The sequence below is a fragment of the Lagenorhynchus albirostris genome, chromosome 1, assembly GCF_949774975.1.
Source record: "Lagenorhynchus albirostris chromosome 1, mLagAlb1.1, whole genome shotgun sequence".
Classification (NCBI taxonomy): domain Eukaryota; kingdom Metazoa; phylum Chordata; class Mammalia; order Artiodactyla; family Delphinidae; genus Lagenorhynchus; species Lagenorhynchus albirostris.
Window position 1 is genome coordinate 83,504,219 of NC_083095.1, and position 16,524 is coordinate 83,520,742.

General features: G+C 38.3%; 1 protein-coding gene across 1 annotated transcript in view; it reads right to left on the reverse strand.

Annotated features, from left to right (window-relative positions):
- Window positions 1-16,524, reverse strand: part of FSIP1 (fibrous sheath interacting protein 1) — a 195,565-nt gene that overhangs the window by 111,467 nt on the left and 67,574 nt on the right. The window contains exon 9 of the mRNA XM_060164296.1: window positions 15,660-15,800. Within this exon, the coding sequence (XP_060020279.1) occupies window positions 15,660-15,800 (141 nt within the window). The remainder of the gene's footprint in view (window positions 1-15,659; window positions 15,801-16,524) is intronic.

Genomic DNA, 16,524 nt, shown 5'->3' on the forward strand with positions numbered 1-16,524 from the left:
ATCACTCGCTTACCCGCAAAGTGACTCCTGTCTCTACTGCAAGTTCCTGCACTACTTTGAGCACTCTGTGCTCCTCGTGATCAGAGTTCTTCCCCTTGATGTTTGCCCTCTGTGCCATCTGTATTCACTTTAGCAACAGGGAGAGGTTATAACCTGCTTCCACTGGGGGAAGGTGTAACTTTCAGTTTGGGGTTGAAACTCACATCCCACAAGGCAGACACACTGAAGTGCCACAGAAATTCCCCTGCAAGACTCATTGATTCCCTTAACCCCACTGATGCACTAGCATGAAATGTTAAACATTTTATATCTGACTGGAAGTAGGCTACCGTATCAATGAGTATTACTTTCATTAAAAAAAAAACAAAAAACCCACAAGACCTGCCTGACATAGCCAAGGTTGGTTTTTCTAACTTAAGAGATAGGTCAGGGCTTCCCTGGTGGCATAGTGGTTAAGAATCCGCCTGCCAGTGCAGGGAACACAGGATCGAGCCCTGGTCCGGGAAGATCCCACGTGCCGTGGAGCAACTAAGCCTGTGCACCACAACTACTGAGCCTGTGCTCTAGAACCCGTGAGTCACAACTACTGAAGCCCGCGCTCCTACAGCCCATACTCCGTAACAAGAGAAGCCACTGCAATGAGAAGCCCGTGCACCGCAACAAAGAGTAGCCCCCACTCGCCTTAACTAGAGAAAGCCCGAGCGCAGCAACGAAGACAAAACGCAGCCAAAAATAAATTAATTAATTTTAAAAAAGAGAGAGATCGGTCAGAGGTCAGCAGATAAGGGGTGATGCAGTGGCTTCATGACGGCATCACTGCCCCATCCTCCTTTACCTTTCTGCTCTGCCCTCGTGTTCTCAAGATGCCTCCTGAAGGTTCAAGAAATATTTCTATGCTCCAACCAAGAAGAGAAAGGATGAAGGGCAAAGGGCATATGTCAGCTGAGTCTTTCTCTTTTTATCAGAACATGCCTGCTTCTACCCCATTGGCCAGAACTGGTGCACAGGGCCACCCCTAGATATAAGGGAATCTGAGACTGTGAGTATTGTAAACTAGGCATATGGCTGTCCCAGAGTTTCATCAGTAAGGAAGAAGTTATATATGGGGTAGGCAATTGGTAATGTCTACCAAAGACATGTTATAATCATTTTATTACAAATATGATTGCAGTTCTTCTAGAGAGATAGAAAAACTACCTAGAGAGATGGAGGTTACAGAAAAATCCAACACAACCTACAATCTTCATGCAGGGTACAAAATTGGGAGAACAGAAGCCTTGAGAATAAAACATCTATTATGTGAATCATTTCATTTTACTGAACTTCTACTTGTTTGAACAGTCCTTAGAGTAACCTTCAGCATCGCCTCTGTTGATAGGATAAGTTTAATTAACACACCAATAAAAACGTTTCTCTAAGTTCAGTTCAGGTCATATCAAAAAGCTGCTCATACAACTTTATCAGCCTGCCATATCCTGCATTAAATATGGCCTTATTCTACTTTTACAATTTTATTTTCCTCTGTTCCCTTCCAGTCAAACTGGATACAAGCAGACCCTTGATCATAGAAAGGCTTTGTCGCACAGCACGTCATTTGCAAAATTCCAAACTCCTGTCACCAATCTGATCGAATAACAAATTCAGCATTCCACTTCTACATTTATCTGAAGCAACTGTCATTGTTACTAAGAACCAATGTCTTTGCCCTCTTTGCAAATCTCAATCACCACCACTAGAAGAGCTTTTTTAATAATAATTTAAAAAAAAACATAGAAACATAGCTTTTAACACCCACAAGTGTTAAGGTCCATGTGATGCCAAGTTGAGACTAGGAGAGCTGTGTTGGCGGTAGATGCTGGGCTGGCAGCTGGGGTGCACACTCAATAAGTGACCCTCTCCCAAACAAGAGCACTGCAGAAAGCCTGGTTCACATTCTTGCTTCAGAAAAGTTCAAGTTTCCAAAACGTCCTGTATCTCTGTGTCATTAGCATGAAGTCAAACCTTCGTATTAATCCATAAAAGCCACTGATCTTGCTTACTATTCCCTAAAATGGCCCAAGCTTTCCCGTATCTAGCCCTTTTCTACAAAGTATCTTCTTTCTATAATACCCACTCCCATCTACACAAAGGAAAGCCCTACACATTTCCCAAGATTCAACTCAGATTTCACACTTTCCACATAGCCTTCCCAGATCCCTCCGCTATAATCCTTCTCTATTTTGAACAAATTATAGCACTTTCTTTGCACTTCTCTCATGTCCCTTGTTTTTTCTGCTTTATATTATCATATTTGTTACCTATCCTCTCCCAATAGATCGAAGCTTGAATCTATACTCCACCAAATGCTGACAAGGATGTGGACCAATAAGAACTCTCATTCCTCGGTGGTAGAAATGCAATGGTATAGTAGTCACTTTGGAAGACAGTTTGACAATTTCTTACAAAGTTAAACATAGGTTGCCATAAGATTCAACAATCGCTCTCCTGGTATTTACCTAAATAAGCTGAAATTTTATGGCCACACAAAAACCTGCATCCAAATGTTTGTAGTAGCTTTATTCATAATTGCCAAAACTTGGAAGCAACCAAAATGTGCTTTGGTAGATGAATGTGGTAGATCCACAGAATGGAATATTTTTCATCGATAAAAAGAAATGAGCTATTAAGCCACAAAAAGACATGAATAAATTTTTTTTCTTTTTTTTTGAATTTTATTTTTTTTACACAGCAGGTCCTTATTACTTATCTATTTTATACACATCCGTGTATACATGTCAATCCCAATCTCCCAATTCATCACACCACCCCCCACCCCCGCTTTCCCCCCCAGTGTCCATATGTTTGTTCTCTACATCTGTGCCTCTATTTCTGCTTGCAAACCGGTTCATCTATACCATTTTTCCAGATTCCACATATATGCGTTAATATATAATATTTGTTTTTCTCTTGCTGACTTACTTCACTCTGTATAACAGTCTCTAGGTTCATCCACAAAAAAGACATGAATAAATTTTAAATACATATTGCTAAGTGAAAGAGATCAATCTGAAAATTCTATACACTGTATTATTCCAACTATATGATATTCCGAAAACTACATGACAGTAAATATATGACATTTTGGAAAATTATGAAGACAGTAAAAAGATCAGTGGTGGCCAGGGATTCATGGGGGGAGAGGGAGGGATGAATAGGTGGTACACATGGGATTTTTAGGGCAATGAAGCTATTATTCTGTATGATATTGTAATGATGGGTACATGTAACACACTTGTTAAAACCCACAGACTGTACAACACAATTATGGACTTTAGTTAATCATAATGTATCAGGGGGCTTCCCTGGTGGCGCAGTGGTTGAGAATCCGCCTGCCAATGCAGGGGACACGGGTTCGAGCCCTGGTCCGGGAGGATCCCACATGCCATGGAGCAACTAAATCCATGTGCCACAACTACTGAGCCTGCGTTCTAGAGCCCACAAACCACAACTACTGAGCCCACGCGCCACAACTACTGAAGCCCACGCACCTAGAGCCCCTGCACCACAACAAGAGAAGCCACCGAAATGAGAAGCCTGCGCCCCACAACGAAGAGTAGCCCCCACTTGCCACAACTAGAGAAAGCCCGCACACAGCAACAAAGACCCAACACAGCCAAAAATAAATAAAATTAATCTATTAAAAAAAATAATGTATCAATATTGTCTTATCAATTGTAAGAAACACACCACACTAATGCAAGACATTAATAATAGGGGAAATTTCAGGGCCCCAATAGTGGTGAAAAGATACATGGGAACTCTGTGCTTTTTGCTCACTTTTTTTCTGTAAACCTAAAACTGTCCTGAAAAATAAAGTCAATTTTAAATGTTTTAATGAATCAGGGAGTTCATTTCTTTATTAAATCTAGTGCGTGTCCCAATTAAAACTGTTCAATGTAAAAAGTTCGAGTATAAAGAGCTAACACTGTAAAAGCTAAAGCTAAGAGAGGCAGTAAGAAAGGCAGATGAGCAATTGGAAAAAATCCATTTTACTGGGGAAAAATAATAACAGTGGTGTATTCTTACAAATGTAGGTTGTGTGTGATTATAATATACCTTTTTCTTTCTTCTGCCCTGGAGTTCAGAGACTGATGTGCTATTCTAGAAAAGCTACATAACTTTTCTCTGGCTGATTTGAAAATACTGGTGTTCTCACTAGAGGGATGATGCAAAGATTTAGAAAAGTTACAGAAAGATGTGGGGAAAATAAGTGTAAGTTCCAGGGTCCTGTGCAGAGATCAAGGAAGGTCTAATTCCAAGAATTTCCACTTTATATTTTCATTTCTATGAGCTCTAATTGGTTCCATTTCAAATCTCAAAAGCCCCTTTGATTTCTTTAAATATATTAGGCAGACTTATTTTACACTCTGAAATATACTGTTCCAAACTGCAGTCTATGTGGAACTGATTCTGCGGTGTGTTTTTTCTATTAACTCTTGCTTATGGTGGCTTATTTTCTTATGGTTGTTTTGAGGGGGAAAGGGGATCTTTACTGTGAATTCATGGTCCTTAAACTTTATTTGTGGGAATTCTATAAGGATTTAAATTGTCTTCTTCTAGAATAGATTTCCCTTTCTTTCTATCAGGAGTCAGGAGTACTCTAAGTTCTCTAAGACCATGTTCAACTAAACATTCAACCTGGGGTTTCTCAGGCTCTGCAAGGAGTGTGAATTCAAACCCAAAACCTACCTTCATGCAGACTTGTAGTTAGAAATTCTCATGGGAGACTTTTTTTCCCATTTCACCCACAACCAAAGCAGAGATAGATACATAGATAGACATACACATACTTACATAAATGCATACATAGGAACATACATACACACATATACATACATACATATATACATACATACATACATGAGAGCACAAGGTTTCTACCACTCCCTCTCCAGAGCAGGTTTTTCCTCATCCACTGAGGTTTTAATCATATGGTTGCCAACTTCTCAGCCTCAGGCTCTATCGCCTGAGCCCCCTACACACAGCCTGTTAAAACCCAGGCTTGGGGCCATTGGAGATCATTAGATACCTCAGGGACAAAAGCTGGCTCCAGTGGCTACTTACCCCTCCTGCTTCATACTGCCTTTTCATCTCTGTCCTCCAAGAGATTCCCTTATGTTTCTGCCAGCTCAGCCATGCTTTAAAAATTACTTTTCAAAAAACACATTTTATCCAGCATATTTAGGTTTTCCTTACTAAGGGAAGTTTCTCTAAACTCTAGTTGGCCCTAGAGCTAGAAGTAGAACCCACCTACTTACAGACCTGGCACAAGGGCTGGCTGAAAGGCCACTGTTTTCTCTTATTTCTAAGTATGAAACTTTATATGATTCATAATTCCAGGTAGTATTTTTCATTTTGTTTCAGCTTTTTCAACTTCCTTCCATGGCCATGTTCCACATGGCCCAACTGGTCCCACTCTGGCCCCAGTTCCATACAATGAGTGTGGTCTGGTCCCCAACCTGACATGAGTCACTCTGGCCTCGCCAGCAGAGGTGAGGAATGGACCCGCACTCAGTGCTCCTCCAAGAGTGGCCTGATGGCAATGCCAGGCCTCAACCTGATTGTTACTGGTCTGCTATGAGATAAAGAGCCACGCCAGCATTTAAATCAGCCACATCATTAAGCAAGCTTTTCTTGATGAAGTAAAGAGTGTATGGATTTACGTTTTGGTCACATTTCCTTACGCCACCGGTAACAAACAGTTCTCTGACCATCTATGCTGATATCACTGCTTTAGATAATCCCTGCTTTGGCCAGAGGGAGCCTGAGATGGTAACCAGAAGTAGATCTAGGGTCTGAAGGTCTAGTTAAAAAAACTGGCTGTAGCTGGTTGAAGAGGTAATAAAAGGATTAAAGACTACATAGGAATATTAATAACTAACATTTCCATTGGGAAAGAATCATTCAAGAATTTAATATACAGGGCCTTCCCTGGTGGCGCTGTGGTTGAGAGTCTGCCTGCCGATGCAAGGGACACGGGTTCGTGCCCCGGTCCGGGAAGATCCCACATGCCGCGGAGCGGCTAGGCCCGTGAGCCATGGCCGCTGAGCCTGCGCGTCCGGAGCCTGTGCCCCGCAATGGGAGAGGCCACAGCAGTGAAAGGCCTGCGTATCGCAAAAAAAAAAAAAAAAAAATTTAATATACTAAAAGAATGATGCTAACAATGACCTCAGGTGTTGAAAAAGAAATTAAACAGTATTCCTACCCCATGTTAACATCCAAATAATAGGCTTAATTTCAACCTCTAAAATTGTCATCATTTTTATCTATGCATTCTAATTTTATGTTGATAAATGCTATAATGGTTAAATGTGTTTTATGTATATGCATTATAATTTTTTATAATACTTCTTTCACTTTATATAATTATATTAATTATATTCTTCAATGTGCTATTATTTGCTTATTTCTTGAAGCATGTCCATGCACTTGTTCCAGGTAATCACATCCATGGCACATGGCCTCAACCAATGAACTCTGAAAATCAATTCAAAGAGCAAAATTTGAGTTATGCTAAAATCTAACTAGCTTTATTATATATTTCTAGAGCCTCTGCTCAGCAATAAAGCTTTAAGGAAAAACAAGTAGTATTATGAAACAAAATTGCCATCAAAATTCTCATTCTGAAGATGACTTTCAAGATATGGCACATTATCATTCAGAAATAGCCCAATACTACACCCAACAACAATATCAGGTCCGCATTACCATAATACATGTGAAGAATCATAGTCCAGAAGACAATATCCTTAATACTCATAAAAACATTTTTATTGTGTAAGCAGAATACAAGGTATATTTATATCTCCTTTTGTTCCAAATTGGATTTAAAACTGAAATCTACTAACATATTTTATAAATGGATTAAAAATGATAGTGGAAACAAAATAAGTCAATGAAAAAACATCTAATTATCCTTAATATCTCATTTCCAAAGCACTATAGCTAGCTGTGTTTTCAATTTATCCTACACTACATTCAAATGTCACATGTAACCAATAACTTTTAAAAGGTTACTGGCTCATTTATTCATTCCACAATAACTCCTGAACACTAGCCACGTACCTGTAACTGCTACATGCTGTTTCTCAACCAGTAAATGATACTATTCAGTTGCAAGAAGTTTTGTCAAACTTCTGCATCAAATTATATATATATATACATACATGTGAAATTTTAATGTTCTACTTACTTGTTTCAAAATGTGTTTCTTTGCCTATGACTAAGAGAACAAATTTTGTAAGGTCTGTTTACCTATCAACGTGTAAATCTCACTTTCAAAATTTCACAACCAAATATTTTTCATCATTATTGCATACACCTGCCATCACCTACAGAAGAAAAAAAAGAGGTCTTTGTATACTCTATAAAAAAATACCAGTTTTAGGTGTCAATGTTATTTTATCCAGCTTCCTAAGAGCTGTTACAAATGAAAAAATAAGATTAAATAACTCCTACAGTTCTGAACAATGGCACCAAAGAAAGAGTACAATTACTTTTCCAACTCAGGCCTTAGTTAATGTATGAAAACTAAAGGATACTAGTTAGTCTTCCAGTTTAACCACAAACATGTCAGGTTTGTTTGGAGTTCTGTTGAATTTGTAAAAGATGTATAACAGTTAGTAACAGCTTAACAGTTTTAGAATAAAGCCGACATTTGTGAGTAGCCCCAAATCTTAGCTGAAAATTGGCTGAACTATACAGGTGTGACCTAGAGAGGTTGGATTTAATGAAACGTCCACAGGTTGAAGTGTCAAAAGAATTGGGGATTGGCCCAAGTCTATCAATAACTAATTGTGAGTCCCTGAAAAATCATTTAACTGTCCAAGACTTTGGTTTCTGATCCATGGAACTGGCTCACGTGACCTCTAAGGCCCCTTCAGCTCTCACATTCTATAATTCCAATTCCAATTCTGGCATGTTTAGCAATTGAAGGTAGACCCTCCATCCATTCACTGAGCAGAAGAAACCCTCCAGTCTTCTGATTGGGGTCCATGTATTCTTATACTAGGTTAAATGGCAAGAGCATGTCAAAATAAGAATCAGAACACAAGGATTTATCATCCTTTGTGAACCACATTCTTATCCACAATGCTCAGCAACAGGCTTCGAGTGCTAAACATTTTGATGCAATCATGACAATGCAGTTCACCAAACAAGGCCAAGCTCAGTGGTTTCCAGGAAACCGAAAAGGGAAAGAATGTAGAAAGAAATAGTAGAGACTTCAAATGATGAAAAAAATGAATTAAGTTCAAACAGAGAATCAAAAAGAGAGAAGAGAATCAATAAAGACCTAAAAAGTACGGTCAGTGCATTTAGAATGAATGGAACCGTGGAAAGCTTTTCCCACCAATACTAACAAAACATCTTTGAGAATATTTTATCATTAAAGGAGTCAATGAGATAGATCATATTGACGATTCTTTCTTGGAAAATGCAAAAACTAAAATTGAATTCTTTTGATTTGTGAAAGCTAGAATTATTATGCAACTTCATTAATGGCATTTTTACGTAATCCTAGAAGTTAAAGATGTTATTTGTTTTTTTAAAAATCCCCTTAGTTTTATTATCGCAATGGAATACTCAATACCTCAGAAAAATTAGACCAAACGTGAATTATTATTTCTTTACATTACCCAAAAAGTTCCATTACACTAAAGGATTAAAATGTGTATAAATAAAACAAGGAAATAATAGAATTGCCTCAATTATGACTCCCCTTTCTTTAGGAATAATGGAATTTTAATAAAAAGTAGAAAAATAAAGCTAAGCTATTAATACATATTCTACTTCCCTTCAGGTTGTTGTCAGTATATATACATAAATACATTACATAGTTATAGTCGATACTTAGAATCTGTCTAGAATTTTTATTTTTATGTTTTGTATCACTCATTCCCAATTAAAAGTCCTTTCTTGACAAAATTCATATACTTGTCACTTTTATTATCCCATCATAGTATTAAATGGGTTAAGACGCTATAAATGCTTTGACATTCTATTTGAGAGCATTTAAGTTGTTTCTTGTTTGGTTTGGTTTTGCTTGGGTGTTATTTCTTTGGAAATATTCCTAAAATATTCTTTGGAATTAAGCAGGTCAAAAATATAAAAAGCGTAAGGGCTGTTGCTATAACATTGACCCGTTGCTTCCCAGAGGGAAAGATAACCAATTTAAAGAGCTACCAGTAATGTTCACATATCACTGTCCACACCTCTCCTCCTAGCATATAATTATATCACATTTATCATTGTTTTTGCTGGTCTGGTAAATGTACAGAGTGCCTAAACGTTGCTTGAATATGAATTTTAATCACTGGTCTGGTGAAGCTGAACATTATTCCTTGTGACCCACTCTATTTTTCTAAATGCATAAACACCACTTATTGAGAGACAATAAGTAGCAATCTTTTGTATGCATCAATGCATTTCATATTTTTAAACATTAATTCTGTTTACAAATGCAATACATGTAGATTACTGAAAGTAAGAAGATAAAGAAAAGTATGAGAAATAATATAAATATCACCCATAATCCCAACACACTTTTCCCTTTAAATAGAGTATGTTATAAAAAGTGAATTTCCTTTTTCACCTCCCCATCCATCCTATCCCCACTAAAAGTAAGCACTCTTAAGCATTTGGTACATATTTTTATCCTTGGTACAGGAATTTTCTATGACTTTTTTTGTTTATAAAAATGGTATAATACTGATCATTGTCTTATGCAAAAGGCACTTTTTCCTTAATATGATATCACAGACATCTTTCCAAGTTACACAGATCTACCTCATTCTTTTGATGGCAGTATGGGATTCTATTATGGTATATATGTTATGAAACCAGGTCAAAGAAGGGCAAAGGGGTCCCAGCTGCTATCTGGGGTATACATATCACATTTGTTCTTTTTTTAATTTTAGTTATGGCCTCATACGTACCACCAATTCCCTTGCCTCTTTGATCTTCCACTGCAATCACCCAACCTCTTCTCATCCCTGCCTCAACTCACAACCCATTTTCTCCATTTTTGGTGGACTGCTGAGGGCCGTCAGAGAAGACTCCAAGTCTTACTGGCTGGCACCATTTTATAGCAGGGGTTTCCAGCCTCAGCTGGGCAGTCTTCATTGTTTACCACGGTTTCTTTCTCACCCTCACAAGGTCTATTCCCGTCCTTTCCTACCCTGCTTCAAGGCCCTATCCCCACTCTACCTCTCATTCTGATCATATGGCTTGACCTCTAATTTACAGAGTAAATAGAGAACATTCAGGCATGACCTCTCTCACCTTCTCTTCATCTCTGAACCTGCCCTTCTAGGCCATCCTTCCTTTCTTTCATCCTGAGTCAGGAAAAGGGCATCTTGATTCTTCTCCAAGGCTTATCCCTCTGTCTTCAATTTCATCCTCTATACTATACCCTTCCCCTTCCTTATCATAGAAACAAGCTTATGTAAATGCCATATTAATAATGTTAATAACAACAATAACAATTTAAGTGCAATTTACATAGCACTTAAAATGTGTCAGACCCTGTTCAAAACACTTTATGTATGTTAACTAATTTAATCTTCATATCAGCCTGTGAGGTAGGTATTAATTACAACTCTCCCCATTTTTCAGATCTAGGAACTGAAGCACAGAGAGGTCAGGAGACCTGCCCAAGGTCACACAGAGAGTAAGTACAGAGTTGAGATTCAAACCCAAGCAGTTTGGCTCTTAACCACTATGTCCCACGTATAGAAGCTTACATAACGGAACTATAACCCAGGGAGGTAATAAAAAGCAGAGTGGGGTTAGAAGACTGAGTGGGCAGAGAAGCCTATAGAGCACCAAAACAAGGGAAAGTGACTCTCAGAGCTAGATGGGATTAGAGATACCAGAGGGTACTGTATGGCAAACGATGGAGAGGGTATTTGTGGGGTTTGTTGCCAACTCTATGAATATGGCTACTTCCATTTTCTCCTAATTCTATTATCTCAAATTATCTCCACACAAGTAGTTAGCCTGACAGATCATGGTCAAAGCCAATACTCCTAACCCCATGGGAACCAACTAGGTGAGAGGTGAACGGCTCAGCACAAATCCTCCCCCAACATGTGAAAAACAGCTCAAAGCACAGCACCTTCACATGCTCACCATACACAAGCTGCCTACTTGTGCTGGAGAAACTGACCTACCATCCAGCCACTTTTTTTTTATTATTGGAGTATAGCTGATTTACAATGTTGTGTTAGTTTCAGGTGTACAACAAAATGATTCATATATATATATATATATATTCTTTTTCATATTCTTTTCCATTATAGCTTATTACAAGATACTGAATATAGTTCCCTGCGCTATATAGTAGGTCCTTGTTGTTTATCTATTTTATATATAGTAGTGTGTATACGTTAATCCCAAACTTCCTAATTTATACCTCCCTCCCCCCTCCCTTTCCCCATAGTTTGTTTTCTCTGTGAGGCTAGTTCTGTTTTGTAAGTAAGTTCCTTCATATCATTTTTTAGATTCCACATGTAAGTAATATCATATGATATTTGTCTTTCTCTGTCTGACTTACTTCAGACTACTTCTTAATTACTAATATTACAAATTAATATTAACTAATATTACTTCTGACTAATACTTATTTAGGATGATAATCTCTAGGTCCATCCATACTGCTCCAAATGGCATTATTTCATTCTTTTTCACAGCTGAGTAATATTCCATTGTATATATGTACTGCATCTTCTTTACCTATTCATCTGTTGATGGACATTTAAGCTGCTTCCATGTCTTGGCTATTGTAAATAGTGCGCTATGAACATTGGGGTGCGTGTATCTTTTCAAATTAGAGTTTTCATCTTTTCCAGACATGTGCCCAGGAATGGGACCTAATACTTAAAACCCTCCCTACAGCTACCTAGCAAGTGTCACTCCAGCCTAATTTGAAATCCTTACCCCTGAAAGATCACTCCCACTGAGATCATTCTAACTTTCTTCCTTAGTATTTAGCAGAAATCTGTTGCTTTGTGGCTTCCCAATCACCATGCTTTTTTCCCTATACTATAAAGAATAAAAATAATACTTCAAATGTTAGTCCTTCAGATCTCTTCGGGAAGTTTTCATGAGTGATTTTTCTACCAAACCATCCATCCCCTCCTTCCCCACAACACACACACACACACACACACACACACTCTTACACACACACACTCTCACACATACACACGTGCATGTCCTTTCTTCACCAGGCTGAATAAACACACTCAGCCTCCTCAACAACCCTTCACATGAGCTGGTTTTCATACCTTCTTTATCCTTGTCCCTCTACTATCCAAGTACGATCAGCTTTGCTCACCTCTTCCTTCATGTGTAGCACAGCAGCTACATTATAGTTCTGACTCATTCTGAGTGAATCCAAAAGATTTGTTTCACATATGCTGCTTCTAGTAGCCATTACTCATTCTGCCTCTACTTATGCAGCTGGTGCTCAGGCCTCTGGCATGCCCACTGAATTTCATAGTATATTTTGAGCCTCACCCGCATTTCAGTGTGCCTACTTCCCCTAGCTCCTGAAAGCAAGATCCACTGATACCAATACCACCACCACCTCCAGATTAAATCAAATCCCACTTCTTCCACCAATCTTGACCAATGCAAATGTGCATCCACAGCCTCAGGCTACCATCGGAAACATAGGATTAAGTCACTTTTCCAGCCTTTACTCACAAATCAATCCTGGGATCCAGGTGGCTCCAGGAGCACCCCACAGGGCTCCTGCATTGCCCCTTAGCTCACTCTTTCCTCCTTCTATCCCTAAGAGTAGTTGTATTTAGATTTGATCTTTAATCACCAATTCAATGGCCACAGATTACTTCTTTCACCCAAATCACTGATCTGGAAACAATGCTCCATTGCAATAGGGAGAAGAAGACAAAATTAGCCATTTCTAGAAGCTATATCATTCAGAAAACATAGTCTTTGGTCTGTAGGCAACAGGCTAACTTTTCTATATATATAAAAGACAATGTCATATTCTCCTGAAAAGTGTTACTAAATTTCCAAAAGTAATTTTCAACAGAAGATTTAAACCAATTAATACTAAATATTTAGGAAGCACACAAACTGAGCCTTAGATACTATAAGTAACACCATCTCTCACCAAAAATAAGTACGCCAAGAATCACAAGCAAAAGGACAGAGGTCATCTAGCCTCACTCCCTTGATTTCAAAGTTATAAAACTAAGTGTCTAAGAGACTGAGTGACTTATTCAAGGTAACAGAGCAGGCTAATGACATCATTGAAACAAAGACTGGGGTCTCCAGTTTTCCCATCCACAAAGTACCTAGAATTCTATGAGGTACAAAGGGCTTTACAGAGTTTGAAGCAGACACAGGATCGTCCCTCAAAAGTACACACACAGTACACAGTCTATTCCATAGGCCATTATGAAACAATAAGCAATTAAAACATAAAGACAATACAGATCATTACTCATGGGCCTGTATCTACCAGATACCAGGTTCTGAAAGTGCTGACACACAAAAATGTGGAATTATCATTTATACAAGGGATTCCAAACACTTTCCAATGAATATTACTGGTTATAACAAATTTACCACACTTTAACGAAACGACAATATTAATCAGAAAAGAAAAGCCAGTAAGTACCAGAAAGGCAGTATAGCATGGCTGTTAAAAGCTAATCATTTAACCCCTATCTCTTCCTCTCACTAGCTGTACAACCCTGAGGAAGTTACTCAACCTCTCTGTGTCTCCATCTCCTCATCCATAAAATGAGGATAGTAGTGTCTACCTCACAGAGTGGTTGTAAAAATCAGGTAAGTCAATAAATCGTAAACTATTTGCAACAGTGCCTGGCACATAGTAGATACATAATAATTGTTCTCTACTTTTTTTTTTTTTGCTCTTCTGTATTTATATTATTCTTTTCCACTTAGACAACAACCAACTCTTGATATTTATCATATCTCTTTAAGTCTAGCCAACCATCATATGACACTGGAATAAAATGTAAGATTTTCTAAAGGACCCAGCTTTCGAGTCAAGAATTAAATAATTTATAGAGACATGGTAGAAAAGAATGGATACATGTCCAAGGCATAGGACAAATGACCAGAAATGAGGAGAAGTGAATTATGGAGAATGACCGGCTTTGCCTACCTGGGATTGGTAGGTCTGGGATGAAAAGTGCCAACAGTTTTCAAAACCAGTCAAACCACAAACATTGTATTTACCACATCAAGTTTTCAATGCCTCACCAACCACCCCACAACTACTGGCCAAGGGCAAAGAACCCCTATGCACTTCCTAACCATTCCTACTTCTTCCCCATATCATCACACTCAAGGAGAAAAAAAAAAAAAACGCTGAGAAAATAAGAATAGAGGTCTCCCTGAAATATAATTCCATCAAATTTCCCATGAAAAGTAAGCAAAAATGAATGATAAAGAGAAGCACAATGCATTTATTCCCTCTAGATCTGTTGCCTGACTCTCATTAGGTAGATCTAGATACCCTTTAGGCCCGAGTCAGTGCTGTTGTCCATGGCTGGCAAGTGGGAAGAGAAATTCGGCTGGACGTGACCATGAGGGGTGAAGAACCTCAGTCAGGAATGATGGGCACTCGTAGAAAGCTCTGAGGAGACCAGAATTTAATCAAAAGTACTTACCTGATGCTAACTCTCATGGGGCAGCATACAAAACGCAATAATGAGAGAAGAGAGTGACCAGGTTATAAGCAGCTGGACAGGAGGTGACAATGCTGAGAGAAGGGTGATACAAGTAGGGACAAGAAAGAAAAGATTTTCAAAGAGTCATAAGGAACAGTTTTAAGATATGCCCACAAATCAGAAGTACTGGTTAAAACGTCACGAGGCCTGAAGATCACGCAAGAGAACAGGATTTAGTAGGAGACAGAAAGTAGGGACTGCGATTATGATAAGACCAGCCCAAGGAGAGAGGATGTAGGTAGAATCACAAGGTCAGCCTCATCATGTTTAATTTTAGGTAAACACCAAAATTAAATATGTAGCCAAAATTTAGAAACATTCTCTGGGTAGCTGGAAAATCATAATATTATAGAGCATTTCTAATAGGTTCAGAATATCAACCAGCTCACAATTTAGTTGATTTGAGAGTTTTCTCTCATCAACAATAATACGTCTTTAAATGGCAAGCAATTAAAACATGAAATAGGCTCAAGATGGATTTAGAATGTATTAATATTGAGTAATAATATATTATGAATTATGAACCAAAAATGGGAGTATTTAAGCTTTAAGATCAACATATAAAGATGATTTTATAGAGAATAACTACCAAATTTCTCCACACAAACAAAGAACATATATCTTTCAGACACAGAATATTAGGCATATGGATGATTATTCTGACTTCAGATCACCTTTCACAGGTTTATTATGTCATATAAATTAATTATAATACTACTTTAAGTTCTAAGAGTTCTACTTTTAGCCTTTATTCAAATCCTTACTGGCAAATACCCACATTAGCTTTGTTGCCTCATGCAACACATAAAAACAGTCATAAATCAGTCAAAGAAAATTGGAACATTTTTAACACAATCACTGGTTACTTTAAATTAAAAAAAGATTTACCACATTTTCCTTCATCTTTCTTAGCTTTTCATCTATCTCTCTCAACCGATTCTGCTGATCCCGTTGCTCTTTGGTATTCTGAAGTACCTTTTCTCCTGGAGTTATTTCTGTATTTCTATCATCACCATTAATGTCAGGTTCCTAAATAAAAAAAAAAAATTTCATGCACAGGCTGAAACTATACCATCACACATTGTTCCAGAGCAACTGAGCCCTGAATGCTGGCTTTGCTTCTCAAACAATATTTCTTCCCTTCAATATTTATAATTCACTAAACTCTTCCTACTTGAGGGAAAAAAGGTCCAACTATACTAAACAACTAAGGAAATAAACTCAATCACCTGGAAAGCAGGAAGTTAGAGTGAAAAGAGCAGCGGCTGGGAAGCAGGGACCTCGGCTCTGATCCCTGCTCTGTACTTATCAGCTTGGAATCTTGGGCAAATCAGTTTTTCTGGACTTCAAGTTCATCATACATAAATAAAATAAAATAAAATAAAAACATGCCCATCTATGTTATGAGAGGCAGCTATGTAACAGTGAAAAGAGAACTGAGCTTGGTAAAGTCAGGAGTTTTGAACCCTGTCTCTACCTGGTTCCTGACTGAGATGGCCTTAGGGGAATCAATGAACCTCTCTGAACTTCAGTTTCATCAGCAAAATGATAATAATAATATCTAGCCCAAAAGTCATCACAGTACATCGCAGGCATGCAGCAAATCTTTTTTTTTTTTTTTTCTTTTTTTGCGGTACACAGGTCTCTCACTGTTGTGGCCTCTCTCGTTGTGGAGCACAGGCTCCGGACGCACAGGCTCAGCGGCCATGGCTCATGCGCCCAGCCGCTCCGCGGCATGTGAGATCTTCCCAGA